Source organism: Pleurodeles waltl, chromosome 9, assembly GCF_031143425.1.
Source record: "Pleurodeles waltl isolate 20211129_DDA chromosome 9, aPleWal1.hap1.20221129, whole genome shotgun sequence".
Classification (NCBI taxonomy): Eukaryota; Metazoa; Chordata; class Amphibia; order Caudata; family Salamandridae; genus Pleurodeles; species Pleurodeles waltl.
In genome coordinates this window covers 881,635,032-881,650,784 of record NC_090448.1, presented here as the reverse complement: position 1 = coordinate 881,650,784, position 15,753 = coordinate 881,635,032, and the positions used below count along the sequence as shown (strand labels likewise).

Sequence of the window (15,753 nt, the reverse complement as noted above, 5' to 3'; positions counted from 1 at the left end):
TACAGGAAGTCAAATTTCAAAACAAGGCATTGCTAGGTGGATAGTTAAGTGTATTCAAACCTGCTATCTTAAAGCAAAGAGAGAGCTGCCTATTACACCAAAGGCACACTCAACCAGAAAGAAAGGTGCTACCATGGCCTTTCTAGGAAATATTCCAATGACCGAAATATGTAAGGCAGCAACATGGTCTACGCCTCATACATTTACTAAACACTACTGTGTAGATGTGTTATCTGCACAACAGGCCACAGTAGGTCAAGCCGTACTAAGAACTTTATTTCAAACTACTTCCACTCCTACAGGCTGAACCACCGCTTTTGGGGAGATAACTGCTTACTAGTCTATGCACAGCATGTGTATCTGCAGCTACACATGCCACCGAACGGAAAATGTCACTTACCCAGTGTACATCTGTTCGTGGCATTAGTCGCTGCAGATTCACATGCGCCCACCCTCCTCCCCGGGAGCCTGTAGCCGTTTAGAAGTAGATCTTGAACATTTGTACATTTGTAAATATATTACATTAAACCTTCATTTTGTACATACGTATTTATTCCATTGCATGGGCACTGTTATTAGCATACACAACTCCTACTTCACCCTCTGCGGGGAAAACAATCTAAGATGGAGTCGACGCCCATGCGCAATGGAACCGAAGTGGGAGGAGTCCCTCGGTCTCGTGACTCGAAAAGACTTCTTCGAAGAAAAACAACTTGTAACACTCCGACCCAACACCAGACGGCGGACTATGCACAGCATGTGAATCTGCAGCGACTAATGCCACGAACAGCTGTACACTGGGTAAGTGACATTTTCCTTCCTCCCTTTGTTAAGGATTAATACATTCTCCCAGTAATGAGAAAAAATTAGCTGAAAGAACTCACACTTTTACTGCAAAGAGGTAACAATGTACGAAAGAGTTTCTACAACCAATAATGTTCAGCATAATCCTTGCTCACTGTCTGACTTGTTGTACTGTTTGACCTTGTGATCAATTCTGTAAGCGTTAAACAGTTCAGGGGTCAACTTCATAGTATTATACTTACTTTGTTTGTAATTTTTTACAAGAAGTGTCATATTTGTGTAGTTGAAAAACAAGGAAAAAGTAAGGTTCTTTGTGTAGTTATGGTGGGCATGGTATGGGAGTGCCAGCTAGGTTTTTTAAAGTTCATTTTTCTTCCTTTTCTTCCTTCTATCCTGGTGTTGAAGTATTGGGACATTGAATCATATTTTTGTAGTTGTATGTGTTGTTTTACTTGTTTCCAAAAGGGTGGTAACCGAAAGTGTAAACAAAACATCAAACGTGAGTACAGTCGAGAACCAACAAGCTAACCGTGCTAACCTGATTGTAACAGAAACTGTCAGACCCCATTCAGAGGGCCAGAAGGCAAGCGGGGCCTACTGGGCCTAAGCCGTGGGGACTGAGCTAATTTGCTCTGATGTCCAGGGGTGTGTCCTACTATGGTTCTGCAAACTGGACCAAGTATAACCCTTCCAGTTGTTAACTCTCAGTGATGGTGAGCAGTCTCAGGGTCCTCAGGGATGTAGTGCGGGGGAGGGGTTGCACAGCATCACGATAACTGAATGTCCAACCCACTGCTTATTTTTCAAGAAAGAAAAGTACTTTAGTACATACTAGAACAAATACTACACTTAAACACAGGCAACAGCATTATTTAGGCTCCGGCACACTGCTGGGCTTGTCTTCACGTGCATCTGCGATCTCTTCCAGCCTTTTCCTCTCCCACTTAACGGGTAGGTGATCACCCTCTGGGATTAGGGCAGTAGTATATTTTCAGCTCAGGTGCAGACCTCTCCGCCCACACTTAAAGTATTCCTGCATGTCTCCATTGCTCGCTGGTGGCGGTCAAACAGGCAGTGCTTTTGATCCGCAGGGAAGGCTTGATTTTGGTGCGGAACAGGTGGGCTCTGCACGCAGACCGATCACCTTCTTGTAGTGTGACCATGCACAAACTGATCTCATAGGCAACACAGCCATAAACAGGCCGATCATCTTTGGGGCAATATGGACATGCACAGGCCAACCTTCTGGGCTTTACAGCAACACAGAGGCTGTGCACTCTATGGGCCTTATGGCCACTTAGAGGCCAGTTTGGTCTCAGATCACAGTCCCAATCGAGCTTTATTGATCTCAGGTCAAGTCGTCATGGTTCCCACTTCCAGCTAGACAGTTGGCCTGCAGGCACCAGAGTGTACACATCACATCTCCACAGACCACATCTTCTGTAAGTCCTGCCAGCAGTGGGGACCTGCTGTACCTCGCTTATCCTTGACAGTTACTCTTATTGGGTTGGCAAACTCCTTCCCACTTTCAGCAAGTAGGCTGCCCTTTAGACACTTTGGTACAAATATACTGTTCTTCAAGCAAGGGGTCAGACTTGGAAATGCCCTCTTATCTTTAAACTTAAATAAAACTAAAGAGAGAGATGATTCCCACACACATTTTCACTAGCAAAACCACATCTACCAAAAATAGTTGTATGGGTTTGTATGCGTATGCTCATTCCCTTAGTTGAACTTCTTAACACCACAGATAACAAAAGGTATTCGAAGACACCTCACTTACGGTTTAATACTGTCATGTTTCATTATTGGTGCCTTCTCGTCCGATTAGGATAGTGCCACACATCACCTCATCTCTGAGATGTTGACTGTCAGGTGGACACCAGCTCTAGTTGCGTTTTAGTCCCCTAAATACTCCATCGAGCACTTCCTTGCAAGGCAGTTGAGGACTTTAAACTGGAACAACAAGTGGGGTAGGCGCGTTTCACTTTTATGAACTACATGTTTGGACTGGGACAGAACAGAAAGTAGGCCCGGGGACTAAAATAAAAGTGTCTGCAATTAGTGAATCAGGTAGTTAAAAAGTGGCCCACATTTGCACAATGGGCAGTTTTGAACTTACAAAGACACGCTGTATAGGTGTACAGAGGACTGCCTGCATTTATGCTTGCCCCAGGCAATGTGTGGTAATAGCAGGGAAATCAAAAGTAAAAACCTGGTTACCAGAACATAAACAGACCCACAAATGACCACAAAATGTTCCACACTGACCAGTGAGATGAACGCCTCTGGCACTGCCAGATTGCCTTGTTAGGCCAGTCTGACCACTGGCACTCAGAAGTTGTGGATCCCCTGGCTGCAGCTTCAAGACTAGATTGGGCTGGTTCTCCTTTCACGTGTCTTTTTTAGGCTGCTCTCAAGACACAGCATTTGTGTTAAATGATGCTTCCTGCAGCATGATTGTCTCCAGCCTGGGGCACCCACGGCAGAAGCACAAAGAGGTGTGAGGGTCCTGCACCTAGATTTGAGCAACCAACTGAAAGCGTTCGCATGCAAAGACAAAAGACTGGGCCTTTCCTAAAGAGCCCCATTCTCCTTTCACACATAGACTGCAGCCTCCCCCTTCACCCCCCATGAACTACCAAAAGGCAATGGTATAGGAAACCCGATCAGAAGGAAAACTAATCAGAAGCCCCTAACCGCAACAGGCCTAATTCAATTTCCAGAGTTGCATTCTCTCTTCTATCCCAACTTAGGTGCTCAGGTCTCCTCCCTCTAGCTTCAGGGGTGTCAGTAGTACACTTGTACTGTCTGAGAAAGCAACCTCACAGTTACCTTGTGCGAAATGCTAGGCCAAGGGTATCCAAAATTGATTCTTCAGGGTTCCATTACTCAGACTCATGTACACACAATGTATGTACCACACAGACTACATACACAAATGCACAACATACACTTGCGATGCTATAGCTGGGATTTGGGTTAGCAGATGAAGTGGAAAACTGAGTTGGCCAGTAGGCCTCTACTGTAGTGCACAAATAAAAAGGTCTGCTCACAGTATGGATTCACAAAATGTGGTGATAGCGTACCACAGGTCTGTATGCTAAACTCACAACAGGGATAGTAGTCTGAAGGCATTCTTTGTGTGTGCTCCCCTCCGGGTTGCAGGAGAAGTTCAGAGCCTTATTCCTGTTGCAGGACAGACCTAGGCCTCTGCACACACACTCGGTCAGGGTGTCACTATTACCAAATTCAAGACGCATTTGCAATGCAATAGGTCTTGCATTTCATTGAGTTGGAGCCATTGACATTGTCAATGCATAACTGAACTTTTTTTGCCACTTTAATTGGTCACCCCTGCTGCATATTTTTATTCTTTTTGCAACATAATTTCAGTAGGCCTGCATATAACTAAAGGACTAGCAGGCCTAAAGGAATATTTTTTTAAATAAGGCCCTTAAAACATACACTACTCCAAGGTGCAAAACATATTTAATTGGCATTTGGCACAGGTGACATTGCCTGTGGAGCAATGAATAAATAATTGTACTCGCAAGAATGCATGCTTACTGGATCACTGTCCTTTTACTGTAGTTTGGGGAGTTGAATAAAATGTCTATGATTTTTCACACGCTTAAGGAGAGCCACATAATATTAGTGATCCTCAGTCAGTAAAATATTGACCATTGTACAGCATAATCAATTGTAAGCTCTCCTCGAGGTTAGTTTTCTGAATACACGAACACATAGTTCAAGTTTCACAGACTCAAACATGCATAGTTCATCTAGTCAGTTTTCTGCTTTGTATTCACAGCTTGTATTGTTATAAAATTAAAACTACAAGTCCCAGAATGCAAAGCTGGAACATAAACTAAATGAGTGAATCACGCATCGAACTAGGGAGCTTGACAGCTCTCCGAATACTGCTCCAAAGGCTGAATTCCAGCTTGTATCACATTATAAAAATAAAACTTCTAGTCCCAGAATGAATGTGTGTGCTGCAAAGAACGTGTACTAAGCAGACCAATGCATATAATGTGGAAATGTCAAAATAACTCTGGCGATTGATGTTCTTTTTGGAAAGGGAATGTACTTTTGTGTAGTGGAAGTTTGAACTCATAAGGTAGTGCAATAGGGTTCATGTTCTTTCTGGAGAGAGAACTTACTTTTGTCTAGAGCAGGGGTCTTCAAACTGGGGGGTGTGCCCTCATAGGGGGACCTCAAGTGATTGGGGGGGGGGGAAGGGGTAGAGGGGGGGGGGGGTGCCAGGCCCTGGCCAAAAGATGGATTATGCATATAATAGTGCTTTGTTTTGAGCAGAACTTTTTTTATTGCATTTGTAAAAAGGTAACATAACTTAACTGCAATGTTTAAATAAGTCTAGACTTAATTAAACATTGCCAACTTAATAGAATAGTTATGAAACATCGGGGCACGATTTATTTTTTCCCACGGAGGTGGGGGGGCGTAGCATTAACAAGTTTGAAGACCACTGGTCTAGAAGAAGGCCTGGAGCCATCATAAGGTAGCACACAGGGTTAATGTGGCTGCTGCAAAGAACATGTACTAGGCAAATCACAAAGTGCATGTAATGTAACAATGTCAAAATAACTCTGGCGACTTATGGCCTTACTGGAGAGAGAACATACTTTCGTCTAGGAGAAGCTTGGAATCATCAGATAGCGCACATGGTTAATCTGCTTGCTGCAAAGAATGTGTACTAGGCACATTACAAAGTGCATGTAAGGTAAAAACGATACTGCCTATCAAGTTCACGCTTTCAGTGCCATGGCAGCAAAGAGAATGTACTTTAGTCTAGTGAAAGTTTGGAGGCATCATAAGGTAGCACACAGGGTTAATATGTCTACTGCAAAGAACTTGTACTAAGTAGATCAGATTGCATATTATGTAAAAACAATACTTCTGATCGAGTTCGCGCTGTGAGTGCCATGGCAGCCAAGAGAATGTACTTTTGTCTAGTGCAAGCTTGGAGTTATCATAAGGTAGTGCACAGGGTTAATATGCCTGCTGCCAAGAAAGTGTACTAAGTAGATCAGAGTGCGTATAATGTAAAAACTATACCGCTGATTGAGTTTGTGCTCTGAGCTCTATGGCAGCCACGAAGCGCAGACAAAAGAAAAAAGTAGTTTTCCCACGCTGAAGTGTATCGGCAACTGTGCATTATCCCTGTAACAGGGTCGGTGTCCAAGGCGGTAACCAAACCGGCCCAAGACGCAACAAATGTAAAGCATTTACCAGTGACCTCAAGTAATTTTTGAAAGGCAAGCCCATGAACAAATAAAAATGATGGGCATGAGGTGGGCGTGGGTTAAGCGCACAATACTTACAATAGGTCAAAGCGCTTGTGCGCGCTACCTAAAAACTAGGATACCATGTACTTGAAGTTGGGCACTAAAAACATGTGAGCATGACTGTCCATCGTGCAAGGGTCATTCCCGTTCCAATGGAAGCATCCAGGAAGGTAGAACATTTATAGTTTCTTGATTACCAGTTGCACTTAGATAAGCATTAGTGTCACAGAGGAAGCTGAGCATGTTAAACTTAGTATGTAAAGAGTTAATGCTGAGGTGGTGGTGTGGATGGAGTTCAGAGACAATTCGCTCATGCTGCTATTTCCTCAACGCTTGACAATCAGAACATTACTAGGCATTCAGAAAGTATTCATTGGTAACTGCTAGTCAGATGTGACTTTATTGCTGTTTCCAAGATAGATCGCGTACTACCAGTACAAGTTCACTGCAGTAAAAATGGTTAAAATCAAACACAGGAATAACATGGGCATGGTTCACTATGCTGGTTGGGAGATCTGCACATCACTGATATGCTCGAATACTTATCCTTTCTAGTTTTAACAATAACAAGTATTTTTTTTATACTTATGCTTTTGTTGCTCTATTCCATGAGGGCCTTTAGTTAGCATTTTTTTTTATTTATTTGGGATTTCTTGAATTATTTTAGTCTTAGGTGTTGTACTATTGAGTTTGAAAATCATACTCTTTACATTTCAGGTTTTTCAAATGGGAAATGAAATTTTAAATTTGCGTAACATTAGTATTGCAATGCTAAGAGTTTGCTATTGCTTTTGCATAACATTTTTAAAAGTCATGTTTTCTTTGTGTTACTATTGTGTACCAGATCTTACTACATTCATGACAAATGCTGCTTGTTTTGACAGGTGATCAGCAATGCCCTGGAAGTGTGGGGTTTAGAATTGATACTCTTCAATAGCCAGGAATATCAAAGCCTGCAAATAAATCCCATGTAAGAAACTTATTTGAGTTCCTTCCTTTCATTTTGTAGAACCCGCTTGGCTGTTGAAAAGATATGCAATGTGAGTACATGTGTTTAGGCCTAGCAATAAGTTTAAAGTCTTACATGATATTTAGGGAGACTGCACCCTTTACACTTAGCAAGTACTGTTAAACTTCATTATGTAAGTTGTCTCGTTTACAATGGAATTACAATGAAATACAACCTATCATAGATCACAGGAGTACATTTTATTTTCTTATAAACACCTCTAATAGTCCCGTTTGTCTGTTTGTGAGGTAATACTACATTTTGAATAAAAAAATATAGCAGCATCTTTTTACAGCTGTTGGTGCTTTCACTACAAAATTGACTGCAGTTCATACTCCATTTTGTCAAAGATTAATTGGAAAGATGTGGCAAAACATTTAGAGCTGTGCACTGATAGAAATGGGCATCGCTTCCTATGTGATTTTTGTCAGTTTGTATATATGAGAATAATTTTAAAAAGTATTACTCTGACTTGTAGGTGTTATCTGTTTTGCTTTTTTTGCGTGATTGGTGTTTGAATATTGAAATCCGGAGAAAAGTGTTTAAAATGTTGAATGTCCTCTCTGCATTTTTGTTTTCAAGATGGCTGTATTGAATGGAATTGTACTCTTTTTAGTGGGTTGGATGAGCCCTTTTAGATTTGCATGAATATGGAATCTTTCAGCTGGCATTTTAACCACAGAAGAGGGTTATTTGGGCTCATCCTTAGTGTTTTATTCAAGTGGTAGTTTCCTTATTTTCTTCCTTTCAATGAAAAATCCACTATATTGAAAATGTTGCCAAAGACACTTCCAGCTCATCTCCATTAAGGTTCTCATTTTCTGTTGCTCCAGCATTTTCTTTTTACTTGTTTTGTAGACTATGCCATGTAACCTGAATTTTTATACTGTGGCACTTGTCCTCTGTAAATATTTTTACAAAGTATATGTTGGAAGTATACTTAGATTGAGTTCCAAAGTATCTGCATTTGCATTGTTCAGGTATTAGAAGTCCTGACTTTTTACATAGACGTGCAGTGAAAGGATTGGAAAGGGGCTAGTTACACTTGTGACACCGGTAAAAGGGACACGTCTACATGTGAATGTAAGGCTCTTTTTTTCTCTGAAAAATGTATTTCTGTTTGTGAACACGATCAGGAAATGGCACCGTTATTTTTTTAATCATAGAATATATGAAGTATCAAAGGCAGTAGCATTTTTCCCAGTGCACCGCTAAAGTAATTGTTGGTGTGGAGGTGACCTTTACAAAGGTATTCTGTTTTTTTATTAATATCCATGTGGTTTACATTTTTAACAGCTGAAAACCCATTAAAGAGGCCCAAATATCTCTTTTTTTTTTTTTTTTTTTTTTGCGTTTACAGCCTTTTTCTCACATAATATGGTGTTAAGCATGTTGAATTCTGAACTACGGGTGTTTAAAAGATAGCATAATTTGGTGTTTGTTGTCTTCTTTTTCTGTTTAGAGATGAAAGAGCATTCATTTGTAATTATAAGGAGCACTGGTTTACTGTTCGAAAGATAGGAAAACAGGTAATGCATATTTTTTGAAACTGTTTGCTTTGTCATGAAATAGTTATTTTAAAGTTAACTTTTTGCTGTTTTATTTCTCTGTTATGGTAATTTTTATAAGGTAGGTTGCCCTGTCCTTTTGGCGAACTTGGCAAATTTCATCTCAAATTGAAAAGGTGAAGGTGTGCAATGTTTAGGTTAAGCTTGACATTTCATGGTTCTAAAGATGATTGAGCTAAGAGATTGGTTGTATGTGTTAGTTTTCATGTTATTTGTGTCTGTGTCTGCATAGTATGTCACGATTACTAAACGGTTTGTAACAGTCACAATTAAATATCTAAGCAAATAAAATTCTAGTTTGGACGATTTGGGGATTATTTACATTCTATAAATTGCACTGTGCAATTTGAGTATAAGAATAATGCCCATGTTATTAGTTTAAAACCTACAAATATTATAAAAATAATAGCTCATTTGTGGGGCATATGTGATTGTACAGCATCACTTATAATAAAACTTCATTCACTGGAATATAATTTAATAGCTCATTGTCCACAGATATTCTGTAACTCAGTTCTGTGCAACATAGATATTTTTCCGACAAAGTGCAAAACCTGTTGTGATTAGATTTACTAACCATTGGTTTTAGCCAGCAAGATCTATGAGTAATTTAAAATGTGCACACAAATAGATACTAGAGGGTTTCTGTGCTTTATCACATAAAATACAGTATTTAGTTGTAGAGGAGAAACTCCCAGACTCTTACTATACTTACGTGATTTTTTTGATATGGGCTAGGCTCAGTAGTCAAGATGCACACATCTGTGACATTTACTCCTTCAACTGATCTCTAATATTGTGTGTGGTTGCTGACCTGAATTTTCATACCTATAGAGTACTCTTAAAGCGTATTTTGTGTGATAACCTTTGCTTTATTCCATTTAATCTGATTGGCAAGGGAATCACAGGGGAAGGCACATTCATGGTGCGGAGTAATCGCCTTTTGCCGTTCCAACTTCATCTTGTTCCATAGTCACTGTTTAACGGTAGAGTTGGGTCCCACCAAACTCTCAGTCCTGCTGGACAGTGATCACTGTATCTGATAGAGGCATCTAGCCGCAGATTCCTTACTTTAGAATATCTTCCCCAGGTACGAGTCTGGATCCGGAATCTTTTTTCCCATAGCACGTCTGCGTGTCGAAAGAGGGCGTTGCACGAAGTAGTATCAATGTTGTCCCCCAGATGTGACATCAGCAGAGTCCCTGTAACACCCTTGCCGATGCGCCGACATCAGTTCCTTCTTTCCCGCGCTTGCATTGTGGATCTGGTAACAGTAGTTGAGCCATTGCAGCCCACCTCAACTTTTTCGTTGTCTGGAACAGTGTGCTTTTTCCACGTCTTCAGGGTTCAAACCCTGTAGGTCCTCTGGATGACAAATGTCAGCTACGTACCCCCCTCTCGATTTGTGTGTGGTGCCCGGGCGAGCACCATGATGCCGTAGAATGAGACTCCTGTTGGCAGCTTTAGCCGAAGGTTCTGCGTTAGCATTGAAGAAGTTCTCCTTCTCGAACTGACTTCCGCTCAAGGAGTTGTATTCGTGGACACCATTCTCCATCGACGTCAAAATGTTGGTCTCAATGCAAGCAGTCGAAGTCATGAAAGTTGCCGACTTCACTGCATATGACCTCCCACCATTCCTCAGTTGGGAAAACAAGGTCTTAGTCTATCCCGTATCTCCCTCCCTTTCCAGGGAATGAGGCTACTGTTGACCAAATGTGTTAATATTACTCTTCCCTTCACGCTGTCTTTGGTGAATCCCCTTCCTCTGGGGTGCATGTGTGTCATAAGGAGGTGTAAAATTCCTTGACTGTGTCCACGCTGCCGGGTTCGCCCTCGGCTTCAGTTAGGCCTTCAGCATCAGTTGACGTAGCCATTACGGTGTCGATGCACAGCCCTTTGGGTTTTCCCCTTTCGGTGCCAGTATCTGATCATCCTACTTGGACGACTCCGCTGGTGGCCCGATAGAAGTCAAATCCTTCTGTCTATCTGAAGTGGAAGTTGATGTCAGGTATGGTGCCAGTCGTGCCTGTTATCCCTGAACTTCCTCCACAAGAGTCCCCTCATGTTTATCCTGCTGAGGGAGATGGTAGCGAGGCGGTAGAGGAGTTTGAGCCTCATAGAGAGGACAGCTGGTTAACTGTGGCTTGGATTCTTCTCCAGCTTTGGGACTCCTGCACTTGCTATGGAGACGAGCTGCTCTTTTGCAGACATGCTGAAAAGGGTTGTGGTAGTGTTGGATCTGACTCTTTCTTCAGTGGAACTAGCTTCAGGACCCCTAATTGATGTCCTCCATCCAAGCCAAACAGGGGTTGAGCCAATGCTTCCTTACAGCGAAGCCCTTCATTTTGTTTTTTAGGGGCTTGGGCTAAGCCTGATACAAGGGCCCCTGTTGACTGGGCTTTATTCTACAGGCACAACCTGTCCCTGGCGATCCTGCTTGTCTAATAAGATATCCTACTCATCGAAGTTTGGTGGCATGGGCCACTTTGACCTCCCATGATATTAAGTCTCTCCCACATGCCCCATCTGATAGAGAGTCCAGGAGTCTTGACATCAGTGTCAGGCTTATTTTTTCCTCCACAAGTTCGGCTCTATGCTCTGTGAATACCACTTATATTGTTGGAAGTTTCCTTCATTCTTTATCAGACTTATTAGCGAACATCTTATCTACGAGTCCGGAAGAAATCAGGAGCACTCTTAATCCTATGGTTCAAGATGGCCAGCAAGCACCTACACTAATAATTTGCTGTGGTACAGATACCACTGACTCTGTGGGTCGCGCTATGGCTTCCTCAGTTGCATTACACCGTAGTGTCTGGCTACTTACCTCAGGATTTGCAGAGCCAGTCCAAACCACATTGCTTGACATGACGTTTTATGGTGCCCATTTATTTGGTTCACAGGCGGACTCAGCTTTAACGCATTTTTGTGACAGTAGGGGTGGAGCAGCGAATTAGCTTGTTTCCTCTCTACCTTCTGGTCTAGTTCACAACTCCTGTACTGTCTAGTAAGGTGTTATTTGTTCTAACTTATTCTACAGACGAGCCATGCTTCGGCAGGGCTGTGAGAAATTTTAAGTTCCATGGGCCATATGTATCAAGATTCCAGGTAGCAATTTCCAAATTTCGAATTTTAAGAAATCGCAATTTTAGAATTGCATAACGCGATGTATCAAATTTCAAAATCGGCAATAGCTTTTTTCTAAAATTCGCAAACGCTATTTGCGAGATTCAAATACCGAATTGCAAAAAATTTTGCGATTCGGTAACTGAAAATCGCAAATAGCGAAAACGCCAAACCGGAACAGGCTGATGACATCACAAGTAGGAAGAGAGTCAGCCCATGCTGATTCCAGATGCCACATCCTTAGGAGCAGTGAGAGACACACAGCCCAGCACCAGGGAATCAGCATTGTGAGGGAGCCAGGATCAAACTGCAACATGGCCAATGCTGGCAAAGGGAATGAGAAGGGAGACAGGAAGAGGAAGCGGAAATTCAGTGAGAAAGAATTGGAGGTGCTCATTGAGGAGGTTGTTGGGAACCATGATAGACTTTGGCAAGACCTCACTCCAAGTACTTGAGAGTGAGAAGCGGAAACTCTGGTCTGACATCCAGACAAAAATATGTGCAGTGGGTGTTGTGCAGCGGTTTGTGGAGGAGATACGCAAGCGATGGTACGCCTTGCGGTCCCGTGCCAAGGAGAGGGTGGCCAGCAGGCTTAGGGAGGCAAGGAGCACCGGAGGCAGACCATCCACCCACACCCCTGTGGAAGACTTGGTGGAGTCCACATTGCTGCCAGAAGCTGTCAGTGGTGTAACTGACATTGACACCTCAGGGACACCCAGCACCAGCAAAGGTAAGGCCAGTAATTATGTGTATACCCACATGTGCATGTACACATGCCCCTTAGGAAATAGAACATGATGCACAGTGAAAAGTAGTCCATGTCACATCTTACATACAACACAACAGTGCCTTATGGGAGTGGTAGTACACAACATGAAGGTGAATACACAACATAAATAGCAAGATAGTGGGCAGCCACATAGAGAAACACCACAAATGACTCAGGGTGACACAATTTAATTGTACATGTAAAGCAACACTGTGGAAATCTGTGACAGATGCTAGAACTAACATGCTTGACATTGTCCTTGCAGATGACTCTGTCCCTGCTGCTGCAGGATCTGAAAAAGTGGGGGAAGCAGAAACACAGCCACAGTCAGACTCAAATACCAGCGAGTCCTACAGTATTGTACCGACTAGACGCAGGGCAAGGGTGTTACCACTGCCAGAGTACATCCTGGACTCAGATGAGATGCCAGAACATGAACCCACACCACCACCAGAGGCGAGTCCCACAGGAAGACAGCAGTCCGTGCACCAGCGCCAGCATCAGTCATCTCCCCTCAGGAGGTGCCACGATGCAGGCAGACAGGGCACAGAAGAAGGAGTGGACCCATCAATCTTTGGCTGCCTGGAAGCTTCCATGCTGAAGGTGCAACGCCTGCAATGCAAACATTTGAAGTCCCTGCACAGTCAGTTTGTGTATGGGGTTGCAAAACAAGCCCTTGGGGACCCTGATTGAGGGGCAGCAAAGAGTTAAAAACACCAAGGAGTTGACACAGGCAATTGGGGAACTATTCACTGAGATATGGCAGGAGCGCGTCAGCCAGCGCAGGCGCCATCACCAATATTTGGCAAAGTTTGATGGCTTCTGTAGATCATCAATCGGCTTGCAGGTTCAACTGCCCAGATATCACAGCGTGCTGTTGCCACGCAGGTGGAGATGGCACATTGCAGTCGGGACATTGCACAGGGACTGGTGCAAATTACCAACGTAGTGGATGCCATGCAAACAGCACGCAGTGCCACAACCAGCGAACTGGGTGTTGGTGACAGTGAGGAGTCCTCTAGCCTCAGCAGTCTGACAGTCCCTGTGATTGATACGAAGCATCGCAGTGCCAGACTCAGTACTGCAGGTGAACCTGCTACTAGAGGTGCCAGTGAGGGCACTGAGCACTCAAGTAGAGTGCGTGGACGTAAGAAGTGATGTTGAGGGCTACAGGGGACCACCTCTACATGTAGAAATAATGTCATGCTATGATGCTAATAGTGTGACACTGTTAATAGTTCATGCCTGCCCATTGTGAATAGCTATGTTCTAATGACACATTGTTTACATGAAGTCAAGGTAATAAAGATGCTAACTACTGAAATACATAGTTCGATGGCATCTGTCGCTGTACACGTCTTTGCCTGCCTTCTGCTGCACTGGTCCTGTCTGCTGGTAGAAGGGGTGGTAAGGGATCATCATCCTCATCTGAGTCTGTCTCCGTGAGTTCCATTGGTATGCCCTTTGTGGTTGCTATGTTGTGCAGGATGGCACGTGGCCACAATTTTTCATGTTGTCTCAGGGCATTACTTTAGTGCACCTCCACTCCTATGGATGCACCCGAAACGGCTCTTCAGCAGCCCAAAAGTGCGCTCCACCATATTGCGGGTAACCCTATGTGCAGCATTGTACCTCCTCTCTGCAGCATTGTACCTCCTCTCTGCTGGAGTGGCAGGGCTCAGGTAGGGCGTTAGCATATAGGTGCGCACTGCATAGGCACTGTCTCCTGAATGCACAGAGAGTAAAATGAATATATTTGCTGTCTGACGTCATGCTTACATCAATGCATTATTCTGAACTATCAAACTACCTAGTAGATATCCTTCCCCAAAATCCCAAGCTAGCAGTCTTGTGTGTATCCCGCTGTGGTGAAGATGTAGGAGTCATGTGTGCTCCCTGGGTATCTGGCCACGAGATCGGTAATGATGTAGGAGGCATTGCATATCACCTGTATGTTCATAGAAAGATGTTTTTTACGGTTGCGATACACATACTCGGTGGCCGATGGTGAACAGATTGCTACATGTGTCCCATCAATGGCACCTAGTACATGTGGGAACTGTGCTATCTGGTAAAAATTAACTTTAGTTTGTTGTAATGCCTGTGGGGTGTTGGGGAATCTTATGTACAGTTGTATTCTGCTCAGCATGGCATTGAGAAATGTGTTTAAAAATCTAGAGAGGGCACTCTGTGATACCCCTCCAGCTGCTGCTATGACCCCTTGATAGCTCCCTGAGGCTAGTAGGTGCAGGGAGCATAATACCTGCACATGGGTGGGAATGCTATTGGTCCTGTGTGTTGTGCGCTGCAGCATGGGTTGTAGCTGAGCTATCAAGTCAAGTATCATGGCTGAGCTTAACCTGTACTTATCATAAATTTCCCCCTCAGTCTGGTTAAAAAGGGTTTTGCGCACTCTGAAAATGCTCTCCTGTCTCCTCCTCTCTCTCCTCAAACCTGGCAAGATCCTCATTCTCCTCGCCATGACGTAGAGTGCAGCCATTGTGGAAGAGGGGCTGAGGCATTCTGGGCCTCTTTATATAGGTTGCACCTGGTTACCACCTGGTTTCAGTTCATGGTAAATTGGATGAGCAAATGGCCAGTCTGGGAATAATCGTAATTTGCAATTTTTTACTACATCGCATTGCGAATCCGTTTTTGCGTGTCGCAATCTGCATCTCACATATAGCTGCACGATTAAGGAGATCGCTATCTGCAATTCGCTATTCTGTGTCACAATTAGCGTTTTGCAAAAAGCGATTCGGTAAATCATATCGCTATTTGCGACCCGCCAACTCGTGTCTCATTTGCAAAAATTCGCTATTTTTGCGATTTCTTATTTTCCCACTGTAAATGCCTTTCATACATCGTAAAACGCATTGTTGCATTCGCAAACGGACATTCGCGCCGTTTGCGAATGCAAAAACGCTTGATACATCTGGCCCCATATCTGTTACAACCTAATTGTTGCACCCAGTAGGTGTTCTGCTTTTGGCAGGTGCAATTTTTCCTTATATTATTATTGGGGTGTATAGTGCCCTGGAACTCTATGGGGCTTGTCATGCCTGATGTTCAAGGCTACTTTCATTATTGTCATTACTTGGTGTAAAGTTTTTACTTTCCACTTAATGCTTGTCAATAACCGCCTCTTAGAGGGTTCTCACTTTT

The 15,753-nt window shown here is 43.3% G+C and overlaps 1 protein-coding gene across 5 annotated transcripts in view; it reads left to right on the top strand.

Moving 5' to 3' along the window:
- ATXN3 (ataxin 3) overlaps positions 1 to 15,753 on the top strand; it is a 237,313-nt gene that overhangs the window by 77,671 nt on the left and 143,889 nt on the right. For all 5 annotated transcript variants that reach the window (XM_069208200.1, XM_069208199.1, XM_069208198.1 and 2 more), the window contains exons 4-5: positions 7,001 to 7,086; positions 8,588 to 8,654. In XM_069208200.1, coding sequence (XP_069064301.1) covers positions 7,001 to 7,086; positions 8,588 to 8,654 — 153 coding nt within the window. The remainder of the gene's footprint in view (positions 1 to 7,000; positions 7,087 to 8,587; positions 8,655 to 15,753) is intronic.